Source organism: Gymnogyps californianus, chromosome 1 (genome assembly GCF_018139145.2).
Source record: "Gymnogyps californianus isolate 813 chromosome 1, ASM1813914v2, whole genome shotgun sequence".
Lineage (NCBI taxonomy): Eukaryota > Metazoa > Chordata > Aves > Accipitriformes > Cathartidae > Gymnogyps > Gymnogyps californianus.
The window spans coordinates 45,742,187-45,763,417 of NC_059471.1; the positions used below are offsets into that span (position 1 = coordinate 45,742,187).

At 42.8% G+C, this 21,231-nt stretch overlaps 1 protein-coding gene across 1 annotated transcript in view; it reads right to left on the reverse strand.

Moving 5' to 3' along the window:
• The window catches only part of TBC1D4 (TBC1 domain family member 4), a 113,336-nt gene extending 99,808 nt beyond the window's left edge, over window positions 1–13,528 (reverse strand). The window contains exon 1 of the mRNA XM_050898847.1: window positions 13,010–13,528. Coding sequence (XP_050754804.1) covers window positions 13,010–13,528 — 519 coding nt within the window. The remainder of the gene's footprint in view (window positions 1–13,009) is intronic.
• Between the last annotated feature and the right edge of the window lie 7,703 nt (window positions 13,529–21,231).

The following is a 21,231-nucleotide window of genomic DNA, read 5'->3' on the forward strand; positions in this document are numbered from 1 at the left end:
GTGCTCCCCTGGATGAACGCTCCCGGTGCATACAACAAAGCCAGCAAATCTACATGCCAATAAAAATTGTTATGTTTTCTTAGGTCTCTGCAGGGCTCCAAATGACAGTAGCACCACGTACTGAATCTGAATTCGAAACCTGTCACATCCTTATCCACCTGCTTATTCAACTAAGCTGAAAGATATTTTGACATTTTAATATGAACAGCACTAGTAGAAACAAGAAACTTCAAGACTATTATTTTTATAACATAGTAATAGCAAGAGACTGCTGTATTTGATGGCAGGATGATACTTAAAGCAGTATAAAAACCAAAATGTGCTACAGGCCAGTAAAGCAGTACGATCTTCTAGCAGCTGGTGATCCTACAGGAAAACATTTAGCAGCTGGTGATCCTACAGGAAAACACTGTGCAATTTGGGCAGAACGACTTGTTCCTATTTAAGAGCAGGGCTCTCTGGACAGAGTCTTAAGTTGTTGACTGAATAGTCCCCTGAAACCAACCCAAAGCAATCAAGCCCGGAATGAAAGCATGAAGCAGACCCTGCATAGTTTCCTGCAGGGCTCTTGTGAGTACATAACAACAGCCCTTCCAGGAGCAGTGATCCATTACAACTCATGTACCTTGCTCCCTGTAACATGGCTGGGGAGCCCACGTGGCAGCAGTATGCTCAAGTGAATTAATTGACCTCTGTAACAGGACACCATGAAGCCTACTCTTTATTCCCAACAAACTGGCCCAGTACAGGGTTGAAAGGCAGTATTTTCTCTCATGTTACATAGGTAACAGACTTAAATACTTTATAACTAATGGAAAGAAGAATATAATGCAAAAATAATGCTTGAACTTCCTGTAAATAAACTCAGGTGATCCTAAGTTTAAACCTTACACCCTACCTGTTATTACTTGAAATCAGTAATCCCACTCAAAATCATGACAGAGATGCGAGCAGGCTTCAAATCATTATGTAAAAGGCTAAAATATATAGCAGAGTTGAGCATTTTACTAGTGTGTTTTGACCTTATTAGGTGTTAACTATTATGTACATGGCTGTGTAGGCATGCACGAGCTGGGTGTTGTGTCTCTACAAGGATGGCAACAATCCGTGGGACTCCGCAGAGTATTTTGAGCTTCCCACAGAGCTACAGCAAGAATTTTAAAATTGGCAAAATGAGCGTCAAAGCCAATGGAACTCTGCGGAAGTTTTTCAGGTGGTGGTATACTATGCATATAAAATCTAATAGTACAATTGCAAAGCATAACAGCAGGACTAAATAGCTAAAAAAACGCTAGTAGTATAGGCTGGGTTGGCACAATGAATTAGCACTGCTATGTTTTATTCTGACACTCTTCAACTTCAAGCTTAGCATAACAGGAAAGCTTATGATATTCCAGTTTATAATGTGATTCTTGAAGATTTCTTACTTAACAGGTAAAAAACAGCAGCGTATACATATACATCCCTGGCTTGCCTGAGGTTGACACTTCCAGAAGTAACAGAATTCAGCTGAAGCATCCACTCCATTGTGCTGCAGAAATCCAAGTATTAATCGTCTTCTCAAAATCTGACCTTTTATGGTGGTCATGTGAGAACTCAGAGCAGAAGCGTATCAAATAGATTGTCAAATCTGAAAAATTTAGACTCAGACAAGAAATAAAACGGCACTACAGCTAAGCTGTTCAGCTTACTATTGATGGTATCGTTAAAAAGGATTGCTGAAGTTTTAACCTATAATTTTCACTAAACACAGAAAGTTCCCTTTCAAATTCCCATACAACAACAACTAGCAAGCGTATGATATTAAGTAAAACAGATGAAGTGCAGAACAGTGGGTGAACATACAGAAACAAAATACTTGGTTACATAAAGAAACACCAAGCTCATTAATCTAGCAGTCTGGGCTGGTCTCCACACTTCTCACACTCCCAACTGTGATGCTGTATATTTTAAGGACAATCTGCATATTGAGCAAAGAAAAAAAAAAAAACAAACACCCAGCATTCATACAGATCAGTTGATGTGCTCTATGTAATTTTTTTATATCACTACCTTCTGTGGTGATTTTGCAGACAGAAGGTCACTATGAAGGAAACGTATTCATTTTGTAAACTTCACGCCACCCCACTAAACTGCAGACATTATTTTTAGTTCTCTCTAGCACTAAGCAGACAGGGAACCCAAGGCGCAGTGCCAGGATGTAAACCCACTCCTTCTGAGCTGGCTTTAATCATGTTGCCTTGCTCCCACTCTGCTCCCATGTTTAGGTCAGCAAATTTCCTCAAGGCTAAATCTGAATTCATGCACACATATGCCATGGATAGTCTGGGTGTGTTTCTTCATGAATAATTCAGATAAAAGTATGATGTGCTGCTCCTACTGAAAGGCCCACTTGATTTTCTCTTTTGGTAAGGTTCACCCAAAAAAGTGCTGCTGAAGAATAGCCAACATCTTGCCTCTATAACGTAGCTGGTTTACAAAAAAAGTGGATCCTCTTTACAAACTGTTCTGTACTGCTCAAGCTTGCAGTCCTGCTGCACAGAAAATTAAGGGACTCTCACTGAGTATGACCACAAAGTCAGGCCAGAAGTATTTTCTACAAAAGGGACACTTGTTTAAAATCTTCCTCCATAAAAAACAAAGTCTTGTACACAAGCCTAAACCAAATGTTACAGGAAGAGCACTATTTTCCACAGAAAGCTCTCCTATCAGATGCTATGGGATTTGCACATTAGAGCAACATTTCAGCACCTTAAATTATCTTTTTGTTTCATTTTGTTTTTTTTTTTAAAGTATAGTTACAATAACTTGTTTGGCAATTTGCATCCTAAACTGCTTAGATTGCCACAAAAGTACCATGACACTGAGGGCAGTTTGGTATTTATTTCCATTGCCAAGTATGGCAGCAGGTCGTACACACAATCCCTTCTCTTTCTAATCTGCACACTAGCAGGAATGAATTTTTTCACCTTAGACTACCAAAGCCATAATTCTGCACGCTGGGGCAGGCAGGAATTGCAGAGCTTTGCGTGTGAACTGCAATCCGCCGCGGACATCAACCTGAAGGTCATACATCAGCTTTCAGCGCAGGGTTCAGCTGGAGTTTGCGCGCTGCTTTGTTTCTACCCTTCCAGCCGAGCGGTCCTAAAGAAAGCAAGTGGTTCCTCTCTGGCAAATACGGCTCTGTTAAATATGTACTATCCTACTTCTATTTTTATTTAGAAATCCTACTGTAACTTGAGATCAAGTTGTTAGGAATAATCAAGCCAAAGCAAGAAACAAACTATGAGAAGACATAAAAAAATATGTTCCAACGAGTTAGCATTGCATGTCCTAGTCTTTCATTCCTCTGTAACTGAGTATTTACTCTAGTTCAGAAATACTCAAGAACCCACAGACCACTGACTACTCCCAAAGTTCCTAGGACATTGCTCTTTTTTCCTTTTTTTTTTTTTTTTTTTAATTTAAATGAACATAACAGGAAACCCATATCGGTGTCACAGAGTACATGAAATATATTTAACATTAGCATCCTAAAAAATAAATATTTATTAATCTTGCTAGGAAAAACAAAATTGTGAACAGTCTGGAAGGCAGTCACTGCTATGCCCCAGAGGATAATATTCTGACTTCCCACAACATGTTTTTCAATGCATCAAGGATCTCTAAACAGCCCTGTGCAGATCTACACATTCTTGCCAAGAAGAGTAATGAAATAAAACATAACTCCAGTTATTTTAACAGAGTGAGCTGGTTGTTAAGGCTTATCAATGTGCGAAAATGAACTTCATGACTGAAATATACTTTAAGTCAGCTGTAATGCGAGGGAGAAAACCACAGAGCCAGGGATGGCGGAGTCGGGAAAAGGCCACACTTCTATGGTATTGGTTTTATCTTAGCTTCTACAAGTCTTTCACACAGGCTTTGAACAAGGATCTCTCATGTTTGCATTTCAAATTAATTTAACCGTCCAGAAAAGTGCCACGCACCCAATACTGTAGAATCCCACCTATCTTCAGTGGTTCCAGAGATGCAGAACAAGAAAAACCTTACCATATCGCCCTTCCAAATTTCCAGAAAAGATCATTTGTAAAAGCCATAAATTTGTAAAACAATAAAAAAGGAATTTATGGATTCTATGAGAAAGCAACCAGATTTGAGTGGAGATGAAGACAACTCACTATGACAAGTAACTTACAAAGTCAGGAAATGTGGTTTAGTAGATACAATTCCTCCAAAGCACTAAGCAAAGTTTCTAAATGGCATTGGGAGCCCATTTAAAAAAAAAAATATATAATTTTTCTTTTTTGCAGTGGTTCAACTGAAATATTTTGCCTCTATTACAAATGATCCAAACTGAAGGGAATTGTAATGCACCTAGGTAACTGCTTATTAGTTTGTGACATCTTTCAGAGGCTCTGAACAGAAAAATAGAATTTAAAACATGTTATATGTGTACTTACTATATGTCTGAACAGCCTTCATGGTATGACAGCCTTTGAAGTACATGCTGCAGGTTTTTCTTCAGTTGACTTAAGTAACTAAAACGATGTAGGAGGACAGAAAAGCCCTGTTTAAGCACTGCAGCTGAAGCCAACACACAACATTTCACCTCAGGAAGGTGAAATGATACCTAGAGGCCCCACTGCTGCCATGGTTTTCCTTTTTTGCCCAGAGAGGGTCTGCTCAGGGAGCAGCGGAAATCCCAGCAGCATCATCCTCTCCAGAAGAGGACCGAGTAATTAACTTCTCATTGGAAGTCCTAATTCCCTGCAGCAGGGAGGGGGAGGACTAAGCAGCCGATTTCACTTAAGAGAGGGATGGCTTTAAGCAGGCTTCGCTTCAAACAGCGGGATGTAGCACTGTTCATTTCAAGCGGTATGGCTGCTGCGGAGTGGCAGAGGCGAGGGACCGCAGCTTCAGACGATGGTAGGTTTTGTGCTGGTAAAGCACAACTGTGTTCAGAATGAAGAATAACTGGATTTTTCAAGATATATAGCTAACTTTTATAAAAATGTAAAAGTTAAGACTCTAATATGGGCTACAACAAGCCCTTTGGAGCGAATGCATGTGTTTTTGTTTGCTTGTTTGGTTTTTTATGTCCTTTTCCCTGCAGTCTTAAATATACTACTAGAACTAATCCCCTACTGCACAGACAGGCTTACCTCTGACCAACGCCGAGAGGAAGACTGAATTATCAGAGTACTTTCAGATCTACAGGGCTGCCAAGAATATTTATTTGCCCACCTCAGTGATCTACCAGTTGTCACCTAATTAATACACCTGGAAAGGGGAAAAAAACCCAAACATGTTCATGGATGAAAACGTGCATATCCAAAACTGATGCATGTTCTCTGGTACCCAAAACAGACCAAAAAATGGGAGGTCACAGAGTTCACGCATCCCTGGGGTAACCACTTCCACATTTGGTGCTTTCACCCCGCCCTCTCACATTCAGTATTGTCTTTTTACACTTTGAAGACCTCTTCGGGGCAGATATACTTGTTCGTGACATGATCATACACTATCTTGCATTAGTGATGCTCTACTTTATTTTGGAACCCATGTTATTGCATATGGTCTTGATGTACCTATTTGTGTCAGAACATAAGGTGATAGATATTATATTACACTCTATACAGAACAGAAAAGCACAGATCCTGTTTATGAATTAAGTCACTTTGTTGCTTCAAGTTTGCTTTCTAGCTGCCCTCAAACACCACATTATTTAATGACCCATACAAGACTTCCAGCGGGTCTTGTCTTCTTACCCAGTCATCTCCTTGTGGTCTCTAAAGGTGCCTCAGAATAGTGCAGAACGTGAAGGTAGATTATGCCACAGTTCACATATGGGACAATGATAAAAGCCACATGGAAATAAACTCTTCTTTTTTTCTTGTCTCTGAACTTGAAATAGTATCTGAAACCACAAAGGAAACAAAACCAGGTGGCAGAGGACAGCTGGTGCCATGAGAGGACCATGCCAACGCTGCTGAAAATTCTGCTTGACCTACAGCCTAGACAGGAATCTCTGTGATCGGTCCCTGAAATTCATCGCAGTGTTCACCACTTTACCTCAGAGAAACTCAAGATGCTCAGGGAGTTCCAGGCAAATGGGGAAGGCAGATGGAACAGATGCAACGAAGGGTGAACTGTACACATCAAATGCTATATCAAACTCTAGCAAAGAGTAGAGATTGGGACGAGTCAGTTACACTACTATGGTGCAATGACTGATTAGAAATCGAATCTTTTTTAGCATTCACTTTTATAAAGACCATCTTCAAACATTTTGGTCCGAGATTTTTACCACCTGTCATAGTTTAACGCCAGTCAGAAGCCAAGCACCACACAGACGCTCCCTCGCTCCCCGTCCCCCTCCCCCTGCTCCCAGTGGGATGGGGAGGAGAATCAGGAAAGAAGGCAGAACTCGTGGGTTGAGATAAGAACAGTTGAATAACTAAAGTAAAATATCATACTAACAATAATAATAATGAAATTTAATACTACTAGTACTACTACTACTAACAGTAATGAAAAGGAATATAACAAAAAAAGGGGGGGGGGGGGGGGGGGGGGGGGGGGGGGGGGGGGGGGGGGGGGGGGGAGGAAAAAAAAAACCCAGTGATGCACAATGCAATTGCTCACCACCCGCTGACTGATGCCAGAGCCATGATCCGCCCCTCCCAGCCAACTCCCCCCTGTTTATATACTGGGCATGACATTCCATGGTATGGAATACCCCTTTAGCTAGTTCAGGTCAGCTGCCCCAGCTATGCTCCCTCCCAGCTTCTTGCACACCTGCTTGCTGGCAGAGCATGGGAAACTGAAAAGTCCTTGGCTTAAGATAAGTGCTACTTAGCAACAACTAAAACATCAGCGTGTTATCATCAACATCATTCTCACACTAAATCCAAAACACAGCACTGTACCAGCTACTAAGGAGAGAGTTAACTCTGTCCCAGACGAAACCAGGACACCATCCCTAAAAATGAGACTCTCCCTGTTGCCAAGACATATGTAAGCTAGCCAAACCTTTTGGAAGTCAGTTTTCTATTTAATTATTTTTAAAAGGAACTGCCTCTACGTTTGAAAAACAGGACAAAAAAGGTAGAAACAGATAATCAGAAGAGGAGCCTTGATTCGGTGTGCACAGATGCATAGAAGCTCCTTTCTTTAAATAAAATAGCCTTATTATCTGGTCGCTGTATTACCTACAGCCACTCTCAGTGAGCTTACATCATTTCATATATTTATCATTCTAAATTTTATTTTGCCTTTCTGAAAATACAATCCTCCGTAACATCGCTTCTACTTCCCAAGTAATGGGGTGGTTTTCATGAACTGCAAAAGGAAAAATGAGTGAATTCTTTCTACAAACGCAGCAGATAAGAGTATTTAAAACCATTCCCCTTTCTCTCCTAAACATTAATCAGGCATAAAAAGGCTACATATCACCATTTAGAAACAATTAATAATTTTAATGTTTTTATTATTTCTTCTGTTTGGGACACAGGACAAAATTATTACGGACAAGATGTTCAAAACTGGAACTTAAAGATAGTTTTACAAGCCTAAAATGAGAAGCGCTCTGATTTTCAGAAAAAGTGCTGAATCTATCATTAAGAAAAACAAAAATGAAACCTCAAGCTCTCAACTTTCAGTTCCACTTCCCAAATCTTAAGTCAGACACTGTTTAAACAAAAGAAACAAAACAACAACAACAACAACAACAAAAAACAACAAAAAAAGGGAGCGCAAGACTTTTCATCTGAGGCTGTATAGCCCATGTAGGCTGGAGATAATGAGGCCGCTCACTGAACAATTGTGCATTCACTGCAAGCCTTTAGCATCCACGCTTTGTTTTGAGTCATCGCTTTTCAGTTTCTCACCCTGTGAATGAAATTTTGACCCACACAAACTTACAGAAAATTTTATTTTGGTCTCTCCAAGACTTGTTTTCTTGCTAAAACTGGCACCACCTTTCCTTCTCATGGAAAACTGTGTTACCTCTTTCCTCTGCAATCGAAGTGCACTCAAGTCTATCTAGCAACCAAACTGTGCATCTCTCCCATTTCCTGCAGAATCCTTCAAAACCCAGAGCCCATCTTTTTTATTACGTCTGTTATACCTATTCAAAACACAGCTTATCAGATGACTCAACCTGTACAATATTTTAATATGAATTGCAACAATGCTGTACATACCATATGCCAAGACTTAATATGCCAAGACTTTGCTGCCGTTCAGCTTATGCTCCTATGTCACATAAAAATCAAAGCACAAAAGAAATATGAATGTAAGGTTCACAAACTTCCTTCAAACGTTTCTAACTTACATTCTTCAATAAGAAGCCTTACAGAATGTGATATTATTACAGCATAAAAGCATCCTTTGAATAGCTAAAATGAAAGACCGTACTGATGCCTTGTTTTTCAGAATAAACTGTCTTACATCCTTGCTTTACTGAAATACATTATCTAACAGACAATTAACACACTCTTGGAATAGACAAATGTTTTTGACTTTTAGCCCATGCAGTGATGACAGAGCTGGGTTACAGGCAGAGCAGGGAGCTGGGTTACAGGCAGGCTGCCTCCGGCTCTTGTCTCTGGCCCTCTACCTCTCCAGTTCTTATCACAGCTTTACTTCTGTCAGCAAAACGCTCCATTGTTTCTGCTTCGACTTGAGACAGCCTAGTCCCCCTAACGCGTGGTTGCAGCAGACCACCACAGCTACAGATTATACGCACAAGAGCTAAACCCTACTGAGGTCTGTGCACCAGAACATTCTTCATTCACAGCCAGCTTGCATTAGTTTTGAAACCCCGTAACAATATATTTGGATCATTGCTTATAAGGTTTCTAAAGGAAATACAAAATGCATCAAGTAAGTTCTTGCTTAACTGGAGGAGACAACTATCTTCACTAACAAGAATCAATTATACTATAATTAGATCTAAGATGCCAGTTCAGGTTAAAAAAAATTCCCCCAAAACAGGCTTATTCATGTTCCAAGAAGAAAATGCACAGTCTAAACCAGCACAATAATTTAAAAAAAAGTGCAGAAAAAGATCAGACTATAAGTCTCTCCCCCAGAGAAAAGGGAACTCAAGGCAATTGTCAAACAGCATTGATTTGTTTCACACAATTAAAATCTGGTTTATAGAATAACATCAGTATTTCATGGGAAAAATGTGTTGAAGTTGAGCTTGAAAACACTAACCAAAGGGCTTTTCTTGGTGGCTGGGAGAAGAGTATGCCTGCTGTATTTACAAACTCTAACTTTTGGGTTTTTTTTTAAAAAAAAAAAAAATCTCTTCCTGGGGTTGTGAAGAAAATCCGCCAAATATAAAATGAGACAATGCTGTCATCTGATGTCTACAGACAGACTGCGTGCATCCTAGATAATTCTCAAATGACAGCAATACAAAACTAACAAACCTCTGGCTGCTACTCAGAGGCTACTAGCCAGCACTAAACAGACAACTACCCTCATCCACTTCAGCTGGCTGCTGCTTTGAAAAGTTATGAGAAGCTGCAAACACTGTAATAATTCTGAGGGGAAAAAAAAAGTCAAAAACTTCTGTTCCCATCCTCACCAGTCAGACGGCTCCAGAAGTTCTCTCTCCCCTTGTAATTAAAGCGCAAAAGAAAGAGATCCCCCTAATAAAAGCATCTTAACATCCACCCCCATACCAACAGCTGAGCTCTGGGTTTGACACTGTGCCAAAGTACTACTCCAGAACAGGAGTCGACCCACTGGCTCCTGCTTTTCAGCTCTGCCTACAATTTGCAGGCTTTCAAATAAAATGTGAAGGTGTTTTGTACCGCCTCACTCTCTCATTTTTCTTCAGTCATGGCAAATAACATTAAAAGATGTTATCTTCTCACCTGATGTTATCAGAGCACATATTGCGCTGGCTTTTTATTGGTCATCTGCTAAAGAAATCTGCAGGGACTGGCAAAAAGTATCACTTTTTTCTGCGAATAACAGCCCCTTTCCTGGTCACAGTGAATGCACGTGCATCCTAGACACTGTGCAATACCACTGGTGGACAATGCAACGGGCTCAAAGCCAAAATTTTCATTCACCTACATTGTTTTTTGAATTGCCGTGCTAGCACTACTGTCTTGGAAGTCAATCGTTATCCTCTCACTTTCCTAATTTACACCCACCATGAAAAATTACGGCTAGCTGTCTTCTAACTGAAAGACCACGAGATATCTCCTGCACTCTTCCTTCATTCCAGAGTGACTTAGCGCGCTGCTGAACTTAATACTGCCAAGACAGATAACACCATGGCTTTGCAGTCATCTCTGGCTAGTCTGAAGTCAGTATAACTTCTCAAAAGGCTATCCCACCCTTCCCCTTCCTGGCCACTCATTGCTGCCTTGTGCCTCCAACCTACCTGTCTTGACGTAAACGGTATTAGGGTTGCACAGCAAAGCAAATGAGGGAAGCGGTCTGGAACCAATCCAGCAAAGGTGGGGGAAAAGCAAGTTCAACACCAGTCAACTCCCTGATCCTGTTCGCTGTGCGGCTGCACAAACAGTTGCGCTGCCATGAGGACACAGCCGAGAGGAAGGAATGAGGGGTCGAGGCTCGAAGCGGACAGGATCACTCCTCCCAGTAGCGGTGCCAACTTATGCTGGCTGGAAGTGACTGTGGCCTAAGATGGAAAATGAGGCCGTCTTAAAATAACAGCTGTGAAAAATACTTTCTAAGCTAATATGCACCACGAAGCTCACATAGCCAATATGAAACAGAAGCATGTACTTAAAGATCTTGAAAGCGTGCAAGAACAGCATCTATTTTATAACAAACAATTAAGAGCTTCAAAAGAAGATTTTTAGAGCTAGCAACCTGCAGCCTGATTTCATCCGCTCAGGACCAGGCTTAAGCACAGATCAGCAGCTAGAGACCTGCACAGACTTAGCCAACCAAGCCTCAACAATTGGTAACAAAACTCAGGAGCGGAAAAAAATTCCACCTTCTTTTCCTTTTGATACCTTAAAAAACCCTGCCTGTTAGTCAGATACTTGTGAATCACATCGCTGGCTGTGCATCTACTACCTTTATTGTAGTTCTTTGTCTGGAAATCATGTGTTGAGTAACCCTCGTGCGAGGGACTTACTCTTTATTAACGATAACAAGGTTAAAAAAACATCTTGACAGATAAAATTTAGCCTATATTGTCAGAACAAGATAGGAGTTTATAAAAGGGAACTTGTTCACACTAATAGCTTCCTTCAAGAGGAAGACTTTACCCATAGTATCAATTTGATTTAATTCCATGCACATAAGGACATTTTCCTCCACGAGGAAAGAAGGGAAGACATATGGATAAAAGTTTTAGTCAGAAACAGCCTCCCAAATGTAAATGTATGTAGTATTTTGCACGTTCATAAGAGTAATAGGGATCCACTATCTTACAGCATGAGATTGTCTTACAAACTCATGGTACCAGAGCAGACCTACCCCAGACATAAATTTGATTCAGCATCTTCTGCCAGCAGCAGGAAACTCAGTTCCCTTCAGTCCCTATGGTCAGACTCCCAAAAGGACATTTTGGCTCCTCCCTTGCCAGACACGATCCCCTCCATTTCATGCTCCTTCTGTGTGCTCTCTCCTGGCAGAGCACAACAGTGGCAGCAGTTGCCAACAAGTAGTTACCTCCACTTGGGATACTGCCTGTCCTATCTTTGATGATGGCTCAAGCCACAGCTATGTATGCAATCTAAACCCCTCCTATGTTATAATCTCTGGCAGTATGTTGGCTCAAATAAAAATTAACATACTGAGAACTGTTCAGTCATTTTCTTAATACTTCCTACCCTCTTCACTTCAAAAAAAAAAAAAAAAACCGAAACACCAAAAGAAACCCAAGCAACTGTTCAGTAGATCTAGTATATCAGCTAAGTGGTTTCAGTAAAATCCAGCATTTCTAATTGCATGTGTTTTTCCTCCATATACGTCTGTGAAAACTGACGGGAAGATGTCTTAACTTACTCGACCAAAGGACTGTTACTGAAAGGCCTTTTTCTTGCTGTCACCATGCTAAATCAACAACCAAACCTACTCATCAAACTGCCATCGCTCACATACTCTAAACAGGGAGGAGAAAGAAGTCTGCTGCACATTTGATGCACGAGCCAAAGCCTGTTAGAGTCTCAGGAAAATACAGTCTTACTGTTAGGTCTTTTTTTCCAGTTGGCACTTTATCAACAATGTCTCCACCCAAACCTAGGGTTGTTTGTACCACTACTGAGAGTGCCTGAGCACGGCCAGGTGTCCTTAGCGTGACCCGTGAGCAAAATAGGGCCCAATGGTCACAAAGGATGGTTTCCGCACCACCGGGGGTCTGCATGAAAGCACAGTCCTCGCTACGCGATATCTTTCCAACACTTACAGCACCGTAAGGACGATTTAACACAAATTCTGCATTTTGCTCGCAGAGCAAATTGCACGCTTGCCATCGAGCTGTTGCAGGATGCGAGGCCTCCCCACGGAAGGGGGACCGGGGAGAAAGAAAGGGGCTCCATCTCCCAGTGCAGCCACATTTCGCAGAGGCTGGTACCCCCGGCCCGGCAGGTGGGTGCGCCATGCACTCGGGGCAGGGGGTGGCACAGGACTCCACGGCCACGCGGGATTGTGTGTCGTGTGTGTGTGCCGTCCCCCCTCCTTTCCGCGGACCCTGAGGGCGCTGCAGCTGCCCGAGCAGCTCGGCGCGGTGCAGCGCAGGTCCATCCCCAGGACGGCTGCCCCGGGGAGAGCCCAGCGGGCACGGGCGGCCCCGGACAGGCTCCCCCCACTCCGCGGGTGGGTGTGTGGGAGGCTGCGGTCTCGCAGGGCCCCGCAAGCGCTGCCCTGCCCCGTCCGAGCACACCGACCCCCTCCGCGCTTGCCGAGGGCAGCGCCTGGGGTCCCGTCAGGCGAGGGGGGGGAGAGAAGCAAAGCGGGGGGATCCCGGGCAGCGCCCCCTCCCTCTGCCCCCGCCGCCACTCGCCTGGTTGGGGTCGGTGGCCCGGAAGACGTGGCAGGCCATGGGGGAGTCGGGGTTGTCGGGCTGCGCCTTGATCAGGTAGGCGAAGTAGGTGAGGTCGTGGCTGTTGTGGATGAAGCGGGCGATGTGCTGCGCCTTGTGCTCGAAGATGAAGACGGCGGGCGCGGGGCTGGCGGGGCGGCCGGGGCCGGCGGCGGGGCCGGGGCCGGAGCCAGCGGGGCGGCCGGGGCTGGCGGGGCCGGCGGGGACGCAGCGCAGCGTGGGCGAGCCCAGCAGCAGCAGCACCTCGCGGGCCGGCACCCCGCTGCCCAGGGCGCCGCCGGGCTCCTGCCGCTGCCCGCGGCGGCGGATCTCAGCCATCAGCCAGGGCAGCATGGGCAGCGTGGTCCGCCTGTCCAGGCACGACGAGCCCACGTACCACAGCCTAAAGCGCTTCTCCCCCGGCGGTGCCGGCTGCGGCTCGGGCTCGGGCTCCGGCTCCAGCGGGTGGGAGAGCGGCTCGCCCTCCCCTCGCTTCTCCATGGCGGGTGCCCGGGCGGAGGGCGCGGCGCTCCGCGGCCGCTTCCCCCCAGCGCCAGGTGCAGCCGGCGGGGCCTGCGCTCGGCCGGGGCCGCCGCTAAACGCGCATCCCGCCGGGCACGTCCCCGGAGCTGCGCCGCCTCCCTGCCTACCCGCGCAGGGTCAGCCGGCGGGGAGGGGAAGGACGGCCGAGTCACCCTCCCACTCCTCCTCCTCCTCCTCCTCCTCCTCCTCCTCCAACGCCCCGGGGAGGAGCGGAGAGGCTACGCCCCGAGCGGGCTCCGCGGCCCGGCCACCCCCGAGCCGAGAGGCGGGACGGCGCCGCCCGGGGCTCCAAACAAAAATACAACGTGGCCTCCGTTCCGCGCCCCGCTTCGCCGGCTGCTGTCGGCCCGGCGGCTCCTGGGGGGGTGCTGGCCTCTCCCTGCGGCCCCGCAACGTGACCGGCCGCGGCGGGAGGAGGAGGAGGAGGTCCGCAAGCGGAGGAAGGTCGCCGAGCGGCGGAGGGAAGGAGGTGGGGAGGCCGCCGGGGCCGCCCCCCGCCCCGTTTGCAAAAGCTCCCAAGCTTTTTCCAAGTTGGTTTTGCTTTTGGCGAGCCGGAGGGGCGCTGGGGAGAAGCCTCCCCGGAGCCAGGGGGGGCCCGGGGCACCCCCCGCCCGGGGCGCCGCGGCGGCTCTGCTCCCACCGCTGCCTCTCCTCCGGCTTCTCCCCCACGCAGGGAGAAACAGTCTGGTCGCAAACGTGCGGAGGTACTTCCACGGCTGTATTACAGCAGTGTCTCCCTGTCGAGTCACTGTCAAGTCAGAGTTTAATTAAGACTGATTTTAAAATACTTTCTTTTCTAGGTTTCTTTTTCCTGCTTGAGCTTTTAGTTGTGTTTGTTCTTCCCCTCGCTATCGCGATAACATCTCTTTTGTCAACGAAAAATCTGCCACCTACTGTAAATGTTAGTAACTGGTCTCCTCTACCTGAGACAGAGCTGGGCAAAGCTTTTCCAGTCATACAGCATCCGTATCCATTTTGTAATTGTCAATTTTAGTGACCGTCCTTGTGTTTACATCTGTAGCAACAGCGGCGATAATTCCCAGTAACACGCTATTATGGCAACCGTTTTAACCCTGTCTAGAAAAAATAAATCTGTAGCTTGAGCTGAAGAGCTACTCTGTAATTTGAGGCTGCATGCTAGATTATTTGGGCAGAGAGGGGTCATGTAGCACAGGAGGTCACAACCCACAACAGTCTGAACTGAAAAAAAAACCCTGTTGTGTTAGCAATATTTTAATAGCGTTACAAGCAACTATGCTCATTTCCTGAGCAAAGTATTTTGCTCTTCTTTTTCCCAGTTTAATCATCTGGTTTATGCATTTTGGTTTATCAGTTGTAATTTTCAGTTTTAACGTTCTGACTTGGAAAGACCTCAAGTATACCTCCTCCCACAGCATCCTAAAATGAGCTATTCTTAGAACAGGGCAGCTATTCCAAAAAGTCTTATGTAGGCTGGATACCACCTTTAGTATTTGCTACAATGGTACAAGTTAAAGCCAGAATGGAATTGCTTTCCCAAGCTGACTATTTTCACGCACTTCAACATCTGAACTGCATTGTTGTGCAGTAGGTTTTACAACTCGGGTAGTTAGAATAACAACGGCCAAATTTTTTGGATCACAAACCTAAAAAATTCCTCGTTCTTCAGTCTGCACAGTTAGCATTAACCCTTTAGCTGAGAATGTTACTTGAGATTTTGTGCTCCAGCACCGCGGGATGACGGTTTGGGAGCCGCGAGGATCCCCCAACAGCGCAGGTGGGAGAAGACCCATTTGCTTCCTGGCAGCAGCCCTGGCACCGGTTTGATGCTGCAGTGAACTGCTCGTTTTCTGCCAGTTCAGTTCTGTGAGCCGCCTCTAATTTAAGTGACAGCGCTCACACAGATACCGCTGTTGGCACAAAGGAAGCGGGAATAGCTGCTCGGGGGTGAAGAGGGCAGCAAGACTACTCGCTCCTTTTGGGAAGGTTGGTTAGATGATTCATCCAGAGCGTGAAGCTGCAATTCAGTCACTTCAGCGCACAGACCGATTTAAACTACCAGGGAAGTGAACTGAACACTGGGCTTGCACTAAAGCACCGGCAAAACCCCCTCATACATTCTGTTACAATGATTTTAGATGGGATAATCATGAAATGGCTCTAACGAAGCAGCCTAAGGGGGAGGCTGCAACATACTGAATGGCTGCAGCTGCGTACAAACACCATCTCCGAGACTATCAGATCCCATTGTATTATGTTTGTATACGAGCTACCAAAACCAAGTTGCGGACAACCACCTAGGCTTTTAGGTGCTGTGGTGATACAAAGAATTAATAGTAATCAGGAAACATGAAGACAATCATGTGAATACATTAAAAAAAAATAGCAAAAAGAGGCTGAAATTCTTTTAAGCAATCACAGATCCATTGATGTTCTCACATCGTTCAAACGGAAGAAGCAGCCTTCACTTGATGCTACAGAACTGGGTTTTCAGCTGCTAAAGACACACTTCAATTTTTGCAAATAATTTTATTAGGTAGAACTGCAAGGAACAAAATGTGGAAAATGAATCTGAAATTCTTAAATTGTCACCATTGTGCCAGTGATGTAAAGCTGTTTGGTTTCTCCTTCAGTTGGGCGATTTGCTTAATATGGTATGAGATCTGGTTATTTTGACCTAATTTATTTTTATTATTGAATTCTTTATACAAATCCCTTATAAGACAAAATTAATCTATATAAACTCTACCACTAATATTTTAACTGCCTTCAAAATCAAATTCTCAGATGTTAATCCAAAGTTTTCATGCTTTCTTCTTGCTTCAGCTTTTTATGTCTCTGAATCGATTCTTCATAGTAATCCCTCTTAGCTGTCCATTACCTTTATCCATTTACTTCATTATTTCTTTCTTATCCTTTAATCTGCCTACCACTTTTTATCCCCCCATCTCATTAATAGTGTTTCATTAGAAACTCAGTCCTTTAGTTACATAACTTTTCTTCTTGAAGTTGGTCCCCTTTTCTCATTTCTCTTCAGTTGGAAGATTTCATGCACCTTTAAGTTAAAACTGCCTAATTTCTCTCATATTGAGCACAGTATTCCTTTGCCCATGACCTCTGACATGCTCCTCACGTAATTTGTCCCTTAGCGTTTAAAACTATAATGGTAATGGTAACAAAAGCATCATCCTCTAATTCTTTGCACAGTGTAGTTTGGAATTAGCCTAAACTATATAATCCTTATAGTTCAGTTAATGGGAATCAGAAACTTTGGGATAGAGAAGAAAGCAACTTTCCATAGCCTTTATCCACAGAGCTTTGAAAATACATGTTTGTTCTTGATGAAAAAGCAGTTTCTCTCCCAGTCATCCCAAATGGAAAGAAGTGTAAATGCAGCACCCATGCAGAGACACGACAGACAAAGCCTCTGATGAGAGGCCACAATTTTTTTAAATTCCTTTTTTAAATTATGATTATTGGCCAAGCTTCTTGAAACAAATTGTAAAATTCAAAGTGAAAACCATATTGGAAGATCTAAAGTACAGGAAATCCTATGCGCAATAATTGCCATTGCATGTGCTGTAAATACATGCTCAGTTGGTCAAATAAAACTGACCATATACCCAGTCAGACTTTTTTGAATTGTTGATAACCTGCCATTGGTTTCTGTTGAATAAATAGACATTAGATGCAAAATCTCTTAAAATAAGGTATATTATTGAAGTGACCAAACACAGATACAGTTAACTAAATGTAAGTAAATGCCTCTGAACATTTTGGATTCCATACGCTTGTCAATGGAGCACTACATGTAAAGATTATTTTTCCAAATAAAATGGATATTTCCCTTCTGCTTATTAAAGGAAGTATGTTTTGTTCATTAAGACAATACCTTGAAAATGTATACTGTTTCTGCACATGGCATCACAGCAGCCATTTCATATATCATATCTGGATCATCAGTTCATATTCAGTGTTAAAGGATTTAAACCTGCAAAATGGTAAGCAACCACAGCTGTCAGTAATTTCTTAAGGAGCAGAGAGACCTCAGCATCTCACATGATCAGACTGTTAATTGCTAGTAATTATCCATCCCCTTAAGCTTTCTAGCCACAATTTTAATTGCAGAAAAAATATTAAGTTATTAGAGGAGCTATAGACTTGACTTTACAATCCCATAATTTATGCATAACTTCAATCACCTTGGACTAGAGTCCTTTATTTCAGTAATATGCCCTGTAGCTGGAATTGCTTCTTATCCTATTGCTTTTCTAAGAATGCCATCATTGAACTCTCTGGGATTTCAAGGTCCACCACTGTATTTGCATTATTTTTAACTAGTCAAATTTTATTTTACTCTCAGATCACTTTTTAGTAAGATCTAAGATATAGACATTTTTACTTTAGAAAACATTTTATTAATTTAAACTACCCACTCTTATTTGAAGACTCTAATGAATTAACTTTGGAAATATAATTGAAATATTAGAAAGTAAGTTCAGTAGACTGGGCATGTTACCAAAGCTTTAAACTTTAGCTGCTAGAGAAACTCTGGTGCCTCCTCTATTAAGTACGTAAAAACATCACTAGAAATAATGAAAATTGTATATTTTGCAGGATGTATAGAGGTTGTTATAGTTTAAAATGTAATGCCAAAGGTTAGAGTAAAACATATCACTCTTGTAGAGACATTTCAATAGCAGGAGATGCTCATTGCAATTTGTACACAATAAAAATGATGAAAAACTAATCTGATAGGGAGTTGGGAGGTTTGGTGGTTTTATTTTTTCTCAAATGGCACTAATCTTTTTTGATCATAATGACAGATTATAATTTGTTCTGCCAATAAGAACTACTCCAAAACAGATTTAGGGGAACTGGAATGAGGAAAGTTCATAAGAGAGTAATCCCTAGCTAGAAATTTCATAAATATCTCCAGAACTTAAGGCGACCCACCACATTTTATGTCTGTGTTCAGTGTATCATTATTCAGTATCATGTAGCACTGATTAAGAGAGACAATGCATTGAATTATTATATTTCTCTTCAAAGAAGCATTTGATTGTGGAACAATTCTTATTTTTGTCATTCTTTTATGTAACGGTCATCCCATGAAACTTTCTGGCACAGCAGACTTTGAATCCAGTGAAGAACAAAAATGCTTTTTGTTTAAAACTAAGTTTTAATCTTGAGTCCTGTGTGCTTACATGTGATCATAGCATCTTTCCAGGTGGGAACACTTGCAATTTGTTGAGGTTTTTTGTTTCGGGGTTTTTTTAAGGTTTCTCCCCCAAAAAAGGGTACCAGATCAGCTTATTAAAATCCCTGTTGTTGAGATAACACAGTTTGGTGGCTGTTAGCAGCTCAGGCCAGCTGCAAAGCTAGTTACTGCAGGAGATAGTGCAACTTCTGCAACAAGAACTTCCACATTCCCAATTATTTCTGCTTTATATAAAGGAGACATTTACTTCCCTACTATTCCCGACCACTGCAGTAACATACAAAGAAGAGAAAAACATGAGGAAGAAGAGAGTACTGCAGCTGCTGGAGTCTACTTCTCTCCCTTACAGTGCCCACTGCCTCTGCCTCGTTTTGTGATTTGGAAGGGATCCTGGTCCCCTCCAACTCTCCAGCAATGGAAACCAAGACAGAATTACTTGTCATTGCCAAAGCTAAAAGGAATATCTTGGTATTATTCCACAAATATATTATTACAAAGGATGAACCACAGGCTAGAAAGATCAGCAGATCTGTAGTAGAGTGCAGAAATAACACGGAAGAGAGATGCTTCGGAAGGAAAGCGTACTTCAACTTCAAAGGTCACAAATTGTATCTGTTGAAGAGCAAAATGCAAATACCATTAAGAATTCAACAGTGTATCACTATTAAAATGTTATTGCAACTTCAAAACTCAGTACTGTATGTCTGGTAAGAGAAGGTACAGCTTACCATGAACAACAGGGCACTTGTAGTCCCAACACAATACCAAGAATGGTGCCAGTGTAGCTGCCAAAAAAAAACCCAACCCAGAACAGAACAGATGGGAACCCCTTAATCCTCTTTCTCATCGTCCTTGACTCTCTCCTAGGTAAATCAACATCTGTTGTCTTGATTCTGTCGACTGCTGAGCGTCTCTCATCTTCCCACATTCCCAACTGTGAGAAGCAGCATCGCACAGCACACCAGTGATTCATGCGAGACACGCGCTTATATTCCTCTACTCATTTTAAATGTAAACTTTAGCACCCCTCTCACGCTTCACGTGTGGTTGCAGCATCCAGTACATGCCAGTTCAGAAGCATCACTGGGAAGGAAGCCTGTCTTGCTTTAATTTGGCTAAGCTCAGATGAATATTTTTTTAAAAAACACCTGTAAACTGCCTAAGACACAGCAGTGATGACATTCATGGGGAACAGAAAAGTTCTTTGCAACTTCAGTAGTACCAAAACCATCAGAACATTATTTTTCAGATTCAGAGGTAATTCACAGGGGAATTAAGCAACTGGGCCACTTTCAGTGGCAGAGAAGTGAATTCCTAAGTGTGGCATAAAGACGCTGGAGACTAGGCTGCATAACAAAATACAGAAGAAGGATTTTAGAGTGGTTAAACTGCATGAAAATCTTGGATAGAGAAATGCAAGTGCTTATTCTATGAACAAGATACAGATGTAGCAAAATCTATTTGAGAGATGTATAAAAAGGGAAAAAAAAAATGCAAAATGAGAATAGGCCCCAACAGAAATGTAACATGATACTATTTAAAGAGCAAGTCATAATGCAGAAATGTTAGTATAATCACATTACTGTTTTAAGCTACTGCAAATATACAATGTATGGTATATATTTTGTTATCATTAAAATGCTGAATGTTGTTTATGTCACTGGACATCTTTATGCTCATCTTTTTAACAGTTAACTCAGAAGTTAGAATATTTCCCTACAATTTAAGAAGTAGAATGGAAGTTATGGTGACATGAATGTGTACAGTTCCAGACATAAGCTACACAGGGGAGAAAACCAGAAGTCCTTATCCCATTGTCAGACATGCTCTCAAAGGATTACCATGTATCAAGACTATGTGTAGCAGTGCCACCTGGTGACCGATGCTATGACAAATTCCTCTTAAAATACTATATAGCACAAATTTATTGTATGAAATAATAGAATTTTCCTTCTTTTTTAATATGCACATGAAAGCTTACTGTTCCAAAGCTCAGTATGTGAGTACAAAACTGACACTGAAATTTCCAATTTATAAATATAACAATATTTGTAAAGTAACCACTAACAGTATTTGGAAACTATGGCACCTACACATATTGAACAGAAACGGTTCTTAAGTTAGGGCAGCTAGACTGTAATTAGCCATAGGAGGAAAATGCAGTACAGGGAAGAGGAAACCCAGAAACACTAAAATTAGCCTTCACAGAGAAGTTCAGCAATCTCAGCTTCCTTACTTTCTCAATGACACGAAGTCATAAATAATTAACAGACATATCCCAGTAACTCAGTTCAAATGGCAGGTCATTTCTCCACCTTCCCTCAGAAAAACCTCAGAAACAAGAGTCAGGAAGTCTTTCAAAGCATCCAGGACTGGGTATGAGGAGTGCTGAGCATCATCCCTCTTAACGTGCATGCCTCCTCATGCACTCAAGCACCAAGGGTGGAACTGGATGAGTACA